The 13,619-nt window shown below is 38.0% G+C and overlaps 1 protein-coding gene across 1 annotated transcript in view; it reads right to left on the reverse strand.

Annotated features, from left to right (window-relative positions):
- Positions 1–1,020: 1,020 nt before the first annotated feature.
- The window catches only part of LOC134678321 (uncharacterized), a 55,916-nt gene continuing 43,317 nt past the window's right edge, over positions 1,021–13,619 (reverse strand). Inside the window, exon 5 of the mRNA XM_063536849.1 lies at positions 1,021–1,079. Within this exon, the coding sequence (XP_063392919.1) occupies positions 1,038–1,079 (42 nt within the window). The 3' untranslated portion in view covers positions 1,021–1,037. The remainder of the gene's footprint in view (positions 1,080–13,619) is intronic.

Here is a 13,619-nt window from a genome sequence, read left to right on the forward strand (position 1 = left end):
GTGATTATAATTAAATTTCCCGCGTTAATATCTCTTTGAATATTGATCCTAGCGAAAATTTGTACTGAATCTTTCTTGTAGGTAATTTTATGCAGATTACTTATGTAATAGAACATTTTTTGCTATGCGCCTCCGTTTAAGAGTTATTTACGAAAAACTAAAAAAAGGGACCTTTAATGTCAAATATCTCACTTCCGGTCATGATTTCGATCGAGCAACCGGCAAATTCGGATTCAGCGGGGTCGAATTAGGTTAAAAAACCCGGTTGCCAAAAAGTAATATGATTTGCCAGTCGAATCAAGAAGGAGAGCGATTTTGAATTTTTATGTCTAGTCTATAGATAGAAAGCCAGAAAGTGGACAACCATTTTCAGACACAAGGCTAGTGGTGGCAGTGTACATAGAAATATTTACTACACATACAAAAAATTATAAATTAGTTACAATGTAACATTGTGAACACTTCGTGACCAAATTGTGTTCTGGTTATTTTGTTACGGAGCAGTGTCAACATGTTACGACTCAATATCAAAGGTATTTTTTGGGAAATTGTGTTTAGTTATGGCTACGGGAGCTTGACACGTAACGGTTACTGAACAGAGTGCACACAATGTTACTGATTAGCACCATGGTATAATAATATACTACGCCTGCTACTCTCTTCCCGTCTTTTCGTGGTCACGTGACTGACACAAGCCTATGTCATCATGCGACAGCGCTATATATAGCGGCCATGTTATTATGGCGTAGGCTTGTGTCACTCTGGGAAGAGAAGACCATGTTTTATTAGACTATGATTAGCACCAACTACCAGCTTTTTGAGTCAAACATCCCTACGTGCATTGGGATGCAGATGAGGTTTACCCATATGATATAGAAACAGAAAGGTAGTTTCTCTCACTCGTGATTTTAGTCGTGCGGTTCGTTGTGCTAGACCCATTGTATTTCACTTAACATTAGTAATATTATAAAAATAAATTATGGGATTAACTCTTTATCTTTCAAATGCTGATAATGGGTAATACTCACAAAACAGTGTCAAACTCGTTGTAAAACTTCCAAACTTACCGTAAAAGGATCCTGAAACAACAAGAAACACATTTAAGTAGGGCTCCCAAAACAAAATCGATTAGTTTGCAGCTCCGTTATTACTTAGCATCAATATCCAGTGCTCTATTTCCCGATCTCGTATTGATATCATTTACTTAATGTAATTTTCAACCTCACATTGTAGGAATAAAGTCTAAATTTCAAAAGCAGATATGTAAGAGATGTGAGGTTGTAAATGTTAGCAGTCAGTGTTCGATCAAAGGCCGTGGTGCATTTTAGTCCAAATTTCAGTGCTCCAATTATGTTGCTTGCATTAGCGCTTGGAATTGTTATTAAGGTTACACTTCTTGTGAAAATTGTGCTGCTGAGCTATAATCTCGAGAAACGATTAATGAAATTGTTAAATTTATAAAATTTTGAAGGCGGATTATTGTTTTAAGGACAAGATCGCCGCAGCTTTAGAAATTGGACAACAATAAAAAATCATTAATTATAAGAACATACGTAGTCTGAAACTTGATATAATAAAATAACGGTCAGTATATATAACTACATTATTTCAATCTGGATTAGCATAGCAATATTCAGATTTCTCAAATCACTGTCCACACGCCATACTGTATTTAATTTACTTTAAATTATAGGAGAGATTATACATATACCTATTGTGCTATGAATTTTTAACTTTTATATTACTTTGTACAAAATCGGTCCATCTGACTCGTCACACTTAAACCGCTAGCTGTACCAATTTAGATGAAATTTGTTATGGAGACATTTTGAGGTCCGAGGAAGGATATAGGATAGTTTTTATCAATTACAATTATCATCCCACGCAGAAAAAAATCGCGGGCAGGAGCTAGTTTTAAATATATTGTTTAGAGAAAACTGGCCTTATCATAGCACGTTTCCCTTAAATGTAAAAGTATGAATTTAGTAACTAATAACATTTATTGAATTAACTCCAGCCGCTCTCACGCTCCAAGTAAAAGAAAACATAATATAAACCATTAAAAACTCCGAATAGTAGGCACCCATAATGTACAGCGTTCTCGTAAGGGCCGAATTACCAACTAAACTGTAAAAAACGTAGATAAAACTCGCGGCCGTGCATATTCCCATGATCGGGAGACGGTTGGACGGCGTTTTAATACACCCATAATCGCTGGCGATGGCGGATCATATGAAATATGTAATACCGCTAATAGGTCTCGGGTAGCTTCCTCAGCGGTTGCTGGGCCAATTTCGCTGGGTAATAGCCTTAATATCCCATCAGTGGGTCCATGCGTGTACAAAGATGAGGGCGTAATGATGGCGACCGAGCGCGGCCTCTCGCCCGATAATTCACCTCTATTCGATAAATCAACTTAGCCTAGTGTTCATTTTGCGAACCGAATATGTTTGACCTTTCGCAATATGTTTTTATTATAATATTTTTTCAGATGCGCGCTAATGCTGTGTACTCGTCTTCTTAGTAATCAACTTTACAAGAAAAAAACACCTTTTTCATTGTAAGTATAATGCATTGAAAACATGTCTTTATATTCATTCTTCAAACGTATAATTTTTGGTCGGCAAAATAAAATACATAAATCTAGTTGTAAAATAATACAGAAACATTTAATTTGTCATTCGAATAAAACAGTCCTTTCTTTCAACAGAAAAATATACTTCTATTAATCTCAATCAAGAAACGTTTCGACGCAATATAATTAGTCAGACTTGGAAAAATATGTGCAAATGATACGCTCATATGGTTAGAAGTGTGTTGAATGAGGATTTCTAAAATAAGGAGGTAATTTATTATCGAAAGCAGAGCCGCGGCAGTGAGGCAAACATTCGTCGACAGTTATTAAGCGTTAGAACAGTGCAAGTACAGTCAGCATCAGCATTATAGCGGATCGAGTGTTATTAATAACTGAACACAACCCTATTACTTTGAAATAAGGATAGCGTACTGACAGTCTGGTGGGCGAAGTGTTCTTTGGTGACGGTACCCTGCGACACCTCTATCTATAACCAGGGTTATTGAAATCTCTTTTGCGTGTGGCATTACTTACATTCACAACTAGAATAATAAATCAACAAGACGAATACATTACCTACGTATTTTGAAACCGTCGTGAGTCGTGACATTGTTTCTACAAAAAAAACGGGCCATTTTCAAATATCCTGTTCTGACAAATTAGGAAAATTAGGGACTGTGAACTTGCTGCTTAAATTTAGATTGTTTTTCGTGTATTTTTTGTTAATCTTACGAGTAAGTGCGATTGTAACGTGACAATTGTCAAACGTATGACAAAAGTGCACAATTCGTATCGCCCGTCAGTAGAAGCACTCTTAAGATTTGTAGCACACCATTATATTTACGTTAATTGATATTTATGAATCAACAAAGCTGATAAGCCACAAATCTTTCTAGATTAAGACACTCAACACGGCAATTACAAAAATATAAAATCGTTTAAAAGAACCGTTGATCGTCTGTCGTAAAGCTGAAAACGGTTTTAATAGTGCTCTAAAGCCATGTAATTACAAAGTATTTGGACAATTGGGGTAATATTTTTTAAGTGAATTTGGTGTATAGTTGTCGGTAACTGTGGAGAGTAATCGGCATGGCCGCGGGCACCTCGGGGTGTCGTTAATAGAGTGTTGTGTGTTCGTTTTGTCCGCGCGTAACTTTATTTCGGAGCGGCTAATAAATAGCGTGATGACAGGTGTCAGCTGCTCGACCGCCTCTGCACTCTTGCGTCGATGTCTCATTCCTCACGTTATACTCCTAAATTCTCTTATTTTATCAACGCTCCGTTCAATTTTCGTTCCGTTCCCTCGCCATTCTATTTGTTTGTTTCGGCATTATCGTGTTAGCTGTGCTTATCCGTTCCGTTTGAGATGTTACATTGTGTAACTATATCGGTACACGGTAACTTATTTATGAACTCGGTATAATTTATCGATGTTTCCCTAGCAGTTTTTCCTGTAGAGTGACAACTTTTAATAGCTCTTGATTAAATGATATACACGTATCATCCATCAAAAGAAAAGGAAGCAATATATTTTATTTGTGATGACAAATTGTATGAACGGAATCATGTGCGCAGCATTAAGATGCTAAAAAGTGCGTTTACCGCGCAGAGGGATCATTAAGTGAATCGATTTTATTGGTATTCGGAACATTGCGGTGGAGAGGCGGAATGCGATCGGGGATTTTTGAACGGTCATAAATTAACCGCACGAAGACAAACCGGACGAAGATTTATATGACTTAATGGCGAAAAGCACCGACGAATTATTCTTGGCGTCGGGGATTCTTAACCTTTTGATTGACAATCTAGTGCGGCGTCTCGCCTCGGTCGTAAACGAGTGTTCCACGGCTCAACACAAACCCCACCTAGCATTTTAAATATTCTATTAATCTACTATCAAAATGGTTACAAACGAGAAATGACTCCTAGTTTTAAAAGCAAGGTTACCAGTATAGTTGCATTAAGTAGGTATGAAATTTAGGACAGATAGTTTTCTAGTCAATATTATTATGTTATAAAATTACTTTTAATATGTATGTATTTACCTACAATACCCTACATCCAAGCATTGCCCAAAATCGGAAATGACAATAATACAATAAGAAATAAATCAAGCTTTACATCTTTTTACTATAGTTAATTACCTACAGCAACGCGTTATATAAATAAAGAACGGACGCCCATTGAGGCAGAGTGCGATGCGATCGCCACGGCGCGCCTTGTCGCGACAAGCAAATGCACTTATCTTACCGGCCGTGAAAAACTGTTCCCAACTCGCTGTCGTCGGTTAGTTGCGCCTATCCGGAGTCATTGCCTCCAGAGGTTACGTTTCAACAGGATTTGGAGACCCAACAAAACAACTTACAAATCAGAATGGGCGCCTAACAGAGGAAACAATAAGTCCCTCTTAACTTGGGTTTTTATTCCTTTTATTCCATTGTATTCTTCCTTCGCCAGGTTTGTTTACATTACCGAGGAGTCATGAATGAAACGGCACTTTTTTAAATAGGTAGACGACGATGACGTTTGCGCGTTTGTAGAAAATCTTAATGAAATAATTAGCGAATCGCCGATATATCAGCTGGCACAGCGCGCCCGTCGTAAAACCGTCAACGCGCTGCTATAAAAACAAACAGAAGTCTTAAACATCGATACAAATAAATTGTCCGACCAAGAATGAATATCAATAAATTGAAAATGTAACTCGTAAAAACATATCATCGATTATTGTAAACAGCTGGCGGGCATTTATGCAAAACGAGTTGATCATTGGGCCAATTCAACGGCGGTAGCGAACATAGGAAAGGCTTAATTGAAACTTACAGATTGGGCTGAGGCCGGCCGACCGGGCCCCGGCGCCTGCAGCCGCGGTCGCATTCTTTTTCTAAGCCCCCATCAGTTATCGATTTGTGTTTTGATTACAATCCATTATTCAATCGCATAACAAGATGCGCGGCACGATAAACGACTGGGTGATGACGCTTCCAGACCATCTCTCGCCAACTCGCTTCAAACTTGGCAATTTACATAAATTGAAAACTTTTGTTTGACAAAGACCTTATTAAAATCTTGAAGAGAACTTTAATTTGCGATGGCGGCTACACCATTAATCTTATTATGACGCACATGACTTCCCAACTTCTCGGCTACAACAAATAGACAAAAGAGCAAGGGAGCTAATTTCCCCATTTAAACAGAGCCGGTACGATACTCAAAAATAATAACAAATATCTCGATGGTGTAAGTATTTTAAGTATGTAGATAGCAGCAATGAGGATTATTCAGGTCTTGTTTCCATGCGGTTAATTCTATCTATTTATTCAATTGATTGTGGCAGTTAACCCGACTGCTGACAGGCGCGTAAATCTCCCTAACGGCTGATTCGCAAATAAGACCACAGCTCAAACATTCGTGATAGCGGTTATCGGGGCATCTCGTTTTAACTTGCGTTTTGTTAAACAAATAGAACCCGGGGCCGGTAGGCGATCCTAATTAAAAACTATATTCAGCCTCCGCCGTATATTACGCAGATGGAGGCCTAAGGCAGTTAGTCACTCCGTCTGGCCGCCTCCCAGTCGTTTAGTGTTTATAGCTGTGAGACGACAGAAGAATTTTGTTTCACTGCCTGGGTTTGCGTTGGACTTGTAGCATGTTCTCATTAACGAAAACATGTTTTGTTGTTATTTGTCGAAATTTGATGTTTACACAGCAACTAATGCCTGATTAGGACTAGCAAAAATATTTTTTTATTTTGTCAAAAAGTAGCTAATACTTTAATTTGTAAATGTTAGGTACCTTATTCAGACTCGGTACCAATATATCCAATGCATTTAATTAATATTGATATAGTCGAGTGTATGATCTCATAAAATATTACTATGGGTTTCAAACATTTTGCTGTATTTTTTGTCCTGGAAAGATCACCTGTGATACCTGATTAGCATCAGGTCGGTACTAATGTTGTACACCTGTTGTACACCTTCGCAGTGAAAGGGTTCATTTTCGACAAAGCTTATAAGTTGATAAGCTAACAAGAACGTGCCCCTAAAACACTTCGATCACTGATCAGAAGCCAATTAAATAACAAATTACAAATAAGAACAAACATTTCGAGTTAATTACAAACAAAATCCAATTGAATGTTTGATCAATTCATAATTAGAAACAATTGTAGATATAAGAATATATGCGAGAGCGCGAGGAAGCTGGCATCCAAGCCTCGTTTGTAATAGACCGAGAGCCCAGCTTTAATAAGATACATATTAAAATATGTATTAAGAGTACATTTCGCTGGCTGCTTAACAACAAAGAAACTGAAAAATCACTGCCATTGAACAGTTTTACATGGCTTTTAATTAATTTTGTACCATGTGGACTGAGTTAACATTACCGAGTTAGTTCATTACTGACTTACTCTATTCTTACAAATTGGCTTGGTTATGTTAGCAAAACACTATAAGTGCTAATTTCTTAAAATATCAAGAATTTTCTGAGTTTTGTGTCACATTTGACATACTTACCATTCAGGAATAAAATAATCGTAGGTATAATTTTTGAAACTTCCTGCCAACTTATGATCATTAACGCATTCACTGCCAGGGGGCGTGGCCTAGGAACAAACTTGTATGACGGTGAACGCACATATGCGTCAGTGGCAGTGAATGTGTTAAAAACAAAAATACTTGATAAAATTACTAAAATCTAAACACTTGGTACGCAGATGCTACCGAATTGGGCTGTATTGGGATTTTTTATCATATTATTTGTATCTCCGTTACAAACTCTCGGGTTTTTAAGCCCGGTCATTTATAAGGCGTGCGTGGGGATATAGATCCAACACGTAGAGGCCGTTTGGAGAGCTTTGATGTCATGTAGAACGCCTGCTGGAACCCATTCACGGGTGCATAAATAGATACCCGTAAACCGGTTTTAGCAGGCATTGGGAGCTATTGGAGAAAAATGGAAAGAGTCCTGGTCTATGGTTTAAATTTGGGTGGAAAATAAGTCTGGGCTATTACTAAGTTTCGGACACCTGCCATAACATTGTGTTATACAGTGTTATCGAGGCAGGCGGTGACTCGCCACTCGTTAGATGGGCACCTGATGCGCCATCGTAAAGACGGCCAGGCGCAACACCGGCGTGAGCGGCTCAGGGGTGTCGAGAGGTGGTGCTGCGCTTTCTCCGAAGTTACTCGCGGCGTTTGCCCTTTAACACTTCCACCCCTGCAGCATATAGCTCTAGCGACTCCTCTCTGGACGGCCAACGAAGGCAAGCCAGAGCTGAGAGTCCTGCGGGTCCCCTTGGGGTCCACTCCGACCGACGAAGACACGCCGGAGACGGAGACCCTGACCGACTCTCGGGAGCACTCGGGTCCGTGGGGTCGTTACTCCCCAACAGCTCGCCACAAGCTGCCCTGCGGGCTTATCATATTATTATTATTATTTGGTTGGAGCATGTCGTGTTCCTACTATTTTTTTTTACAATCTTTGCATTTCCGATTTCTAAAGACAAAATCTAGATATTTGTATGTATTACTAGTACTACTTAGTACTAGCAGTAAATAGATAGAATCGCACTAAAAATATCGGGAATATGATCATACAATATAATCAATTAGTCATAGTCGCAGACACCAGGTATATTTGAAATGGTATCTGTAAATTTAGGTTTACCTTTATTTTGCCGTCAATTTTTCTGCAGATTTTCGTTTCACAGAAAATTTTTCAAGTAATGTCAAATCGCAAAATAATCTTTACATAGAATATTTACTTGTAATAATTTTAGTTCGGATTATTTATGTTTCACCAAAAATTTAAAACATTAGTTTTGTTCCAAGAACAATTTGTTCATGTTATTTCATTTCACAGAATCATCGATCTGTAGAAAAGTCACTTCTTATAAATACGGTTCACCAAAATTGAATATACAGAATAGTCATTTAGCCGAATTTTATTTATTTAGTAGTTAATTTAACGCAATCTGCTTCTCTGGAAGGAATTCGTTTTTAGGGGTTGCCGTTCTAACCTAACCCACTTTTCTGGCAACAGTTCGTTTTCTTGGGGGTCGCAGTTCTAACCTAACCTAACCCACTTTTATGAAAAAAGTTCGTTTTTTTGGGGGTCGCAGTTCTAACCTAACCTAACCCACTTTTCTGGCAACAGTTCGTTTTCTTGGGGGTCGCAGTTCTAACCTAACCTAACCCACTTTTCTGGCAACAGTTCGTTTTCTTGGGGTTCGCAGTTCTAACCTAACCTAACCCACTTTTCTGGCAACAGTTCGTTTTCTTGGGGGTCACAGTTCTAACCTAACCTAACCCACTTTTCTGGCCACAGTTCGTTTTCTTGGGGGTCACAGTTCTAACCTAACCTAACCCACTTTTCTGGCAACAGTTCGTTTTCTTGGGGGTCGCAGTTCTAACCTAACCTAACCCACTTTTCCAGCAAGGGTTCGTTTTCTTAGAAGTTGCAGCTCTAAAGTAACCTAAACTCCTTTTTTAGCAATTTCAATGAATACTACGAGTATGTGAAAGGTGATTTAGTAAAATAATAATTGTTGAAATAAATATTCTGTGAACTGTAGTTTCGCACAAATAATAATCAATGAATGATAATTCTACAGTGAGTCTTTTATTTTATTTAAAATTCTTTGAATAAATATTCTGAATTTTAATCAAGTTACAAAATCTGTTTCTTTGAAATGAATAATCGAAGAAACAGAATTAATTGTAATAAAAATATGTGATTCGATTATTCTATGAATAATTTTATGTATAACAAAATTCTGCAAAAAATTTGGCGATAAAATAAGGGTACACCGTAAATTTAACCATTGTAGGATTTAATATGTGCACTCTCGGTCTATAGCGCGCCCAACCCACCTCCTCCGCACTAAAAATTCGATCTTATCTTCCATATTTTAATAGGTTCCCGTGGCGGCACCTCCTGACTGACCGGTAATTGTATAAAGTATCTCTGGAGGAATAAATTCAATATTCCGTTGCGGGGCCGGCAGACCCCTTCGCCTCGTGATAAAGCTTAAATCAACACACGAAGTAATTACAATCGAGCCACACTTCATCACAGATGCGAATAGTGATTAACTATCGGCCGCCCTTAGTTCCGCGCTGCTACAGCTCAGACTATACTCGACTATGACGCGAACTAAGAATCTACAGTATCTTAAGTGCACAAACCTTATGTTGACGATATACTTAGTCACTATTTATTCGCACATAGTTATTGACAATAAGTACAAAAAATAATATGTAAATTGGCTGCATAAACTTTGTGACAGTTCATCATCATCTTACTTATGATTGAAGTATAATTTGAAATATTTTTGGTTTGTTACATTTTACGATTCACAGTTACGTAATAATAGTACATTGTGATGTGATACAAGTGTGCTACGTTGGTCATTACACACGAGGCGATATAGCGACCGCGCAATAAGAAAGCCGACGACGTGTGTATTGACCAATGCACACGCGTTTCATACCACGTTTTTCAGCACACTTGCAACACAATTATTAATCAAATTTTAATTATCAAAACAGTAAAAGTATAGTTTTTATTTTAGTGGCTTAAGCCCAGTTGCATCATTGCACTAATCCGGGGTTAACCAGTTAAACCTGGAGTTGCCATGGTTACCCATGCAATTTTACACTAGGTTGACGTTTTAACCGCTTAACCCCGGGTTAGTGGGATGGTGCAAGTGGGCCTTACAGTTTTAAAATCGCATAATAATTGCACCAAAGCGTGAAGCTTGTAGGCACTTATTCGCCAGTTCATTATATAAGCTTAAAACACGTTTTCCAAGAAAAACTGGGCGTTTTTGCTGATTTTCCACTGTAAAAAAGTTTCATATGCCACCAATTATTTTTACCCGTATTTGATAGTAAAAGGCTGTCCGTTCTCAGCTTACAAAAAAAAAATCATGTTATACAAAAAAAACTTTAACTCGAACACATAGGTATTTACATGGTATATTCTAAAAGCCCTGAAGAGGCATCTAATTTCTTCCTTTAAACATCAAGGTTTGGACCACGCTGTATTATTTATTAGAATTACTAACGATTACCGCACATAATTTTTTTAAATTAAATTTTCTTTTATCTCATACGCTTTTCTATACGCCAGTAAAAAAAATTCAAGCTTACCCATCATAAATCACTTTACCTACTGTGTTGATCTGAAATTTGTATGAACTCACAGAACTGTTCATAAAATGTATGCTGCGACTAGTCAGAGTCCTTGCTTTGAATTAGAACCGAAATTGGAAGGGAGCATATTTTACTGGTTGTGACTTAGATTACGTGTCCCCAAAGGGTTTACTGATTTCAATTTGTGACGAGAATTGTTACTTCCATTTGAAGATAACGCCAACTGAAATCCACCCAGTTTGTATACTGAGGATGGAAAGAGTCGACTTATCTATGAGCACTAATTATTTGAAGATAATAAATCAAGCAATACTGAAAACTAATCTTTTTTTTAAGTGAGCTGTGATGTGATTGGTTTTCAATCTGAAATTAGTAAGTAAAGTTGTTTGTCAATAGGTATTGCTTGCCAACTCAGATGAGTTGCAGCAGATATTGTAAAATCAGGATTCATTACAATCATTACTTGTTGATCATAACTTTAACGACTATTGTAATAGTCTAAGCGTCGGTTGCATCGAACAGTCTGTCAACTATATTGAAGTTCGTTAAAATATGGTCGTATGAAAAGGTTACACTGTAAGGGTCGATTTCTTACACCCGGGTTGCAACTCGCACAATCAACGGATCAACGGCAAACGTGGCAGCAACTGCTCATGGTGAACTTTCAAACTTTTCATACGACCATATTTTAACGAACTTCGATATAGTTGACAGACTGTTCGATGCAACCGGCGCTTAAGAAGACTATTGCAATAGTCGTTAAAGTTATGATCAACAAGTAATGAATCTAGTTTTTTTTTACAATATCTGCTCGTTAGTGATTTAAATATATTAGTGATTCATTGTGGACTAAATCACAGTGATCACATATTTACAGTGATCTTAGTGAACGTATATTGGAAGAAATGTAATTTTTCCATGCGTTGGTGTGGTGAAAAAATGTTGTATTACTCGGTAGCTAAGTTAGCTTAACCTTCGTGCCTTCAAACCCACACAACGCTCAAGATCCCTCTTTTCGGACACAACGCTCGTGGTTCTATTTTGTAATGATTCGCTAGTTTGAGTATCAATATAAGGACGAGGAATTACAACTTTGCCCCCTTGTACTTGACCCCCTCTAAATTCTTAATCAATAAGTAGGTAAATTAAGATAAATTATTCAAATAAGTAGCAACGCTCGGTGTCTTAGTATATATAGACGTTATAATAAGAACAAAAGGGTAAAATTTAATGTTCCATAGCAAATGGGATAAACGTACTTCTTTTCGTCATTTATTAAAAGAAAGAAAATACTGTCAGTTCATTCTACAGCTATAAGTTTTTCATGAAGTTTGAAAGCCCACTTTAGTTATTGATAAATATGTATACCTACAAAAACGAAAGGCGTCAAAAGATTTCGCAATTCATCCCTTTTAATTTTAATTAATTAAAAGTTTTGGCTTAAGGAGTGCCCAATCTTAACGCAAGGGTTGTTCTTGGTGAAGTTCTTTTGTATTTTATTCAAAAAAGAGATGCTTTTCAGTAAAACAACTCCCAATCTCAAACAAAATATAAAAGTTTCGCAATAACGTATACGCCTCGGGCGGGATCATCAAAGACGAGAATAAATACCGCCTGAACTTGCCCGGCTATTTACTAACTTAATTATTTGAAAGAAAGTATTTATAAATAAGGGTTTACCGAGGGACGATAGCGCCATAAAAACTGATCGCAACTCGTTCAAATTAAAAGCGATCCGCTACTGCTCAATGTTCACCCTTGTCTGATAAATTGAGATATTTTTGTGGAATTTCAAACCATTACACATTGTCGAGTGAATTAAGCTGGGGGCGCTCGCATCGTATATGAAGATATACTGAAAAAGCACATGTAGTACTTCAGCTTAATGCAGAAACAGTGTCTATACGCGCACATTTATAGCGTAATGAGGCCGTTATATTCGCACAAATTCGGTACCGCCGTGGGCGGGTTGCGGCGGTATCGCACCTACTTCGCTGCAAGCGGCCTCCCAATTAGCCTTAAAATAATGAACATGTTTTATATTTCCACCCGAGTGCGGTGTGTACTTATCCCCGTTGGCCCGGAGGTCATGCGGCCGTGCCCTCTCCCGGCCTGTGTAAAACACGGGAGGATCTTCGAGTATAATAATTATAAAGGGACACGTTGCCTGTATTTTGGTTCTAGCGTTTTGTAAAATCATCCCAGAGATATTGCGAGGGCTCGGCATTGTTCGTTCTCATTAAGTACCTACTTGTTGAATTGTTAGCACACATAAATAGCTATAGGTCCAACAATAGTTCGGGTAATGATAATAACAAAAGAGGAAAAAGAGCTACTTATTTTTGGCTGGTATCTAACCGCAAATGAATGTAGACCAACAACCGACCCGTACCAATATACTAAGGCCCAGTTGCACCAACCATATTTAACAGACTGACTAACGTCGAATAGCAGTGAAGTATGAAAATTTCCATACTAATAAATTTAGCGACTAATAAAGGTTTGGTGCAACCGACCCTAAGTCTGATATGTGACAGCTATAAATTAAAAATCTTAGCAAACACGACGACGGGACACTTAACACTTAACATTTTAATAAGTATTTAACTGCTTCCTGTCTCTTTGGTCTACAAATAACGCGGTCGGCTCGAATATTTAACCGAGCCTGAATAAATAATCAATTTAGCCAGCGCGCTGATCGATTGCCACAATAGCGGGCGGATGATACACTCCGCCGGGCCGGAGATAAATAATCCGAGACAAATGCTCGGGACGTCTCCCGAGAACCGCGGTGACACTACATTTAAAAGCTTCAATTGTACAGAAATAACCAAAACGCGGTTCAGATCTTTCTCAAACTAATCGGGTATCGGGTGGTTGAC

This window comes from Cydia fagiglandana, chromosome Z (genome assembly GCF_963556715.1).
Source record: "Cydia fagiglandana chromosome Z, ilCydFagi1.1, whole genome shotgun sequence".
Classification (NCBI taxonomy): domain Eukaryota; kingdom Metazoa; phylum Arthropoda; class Insecta; order Lepidoptera; family Tortricidae; genus Cydia; species Cydia fagiglandana.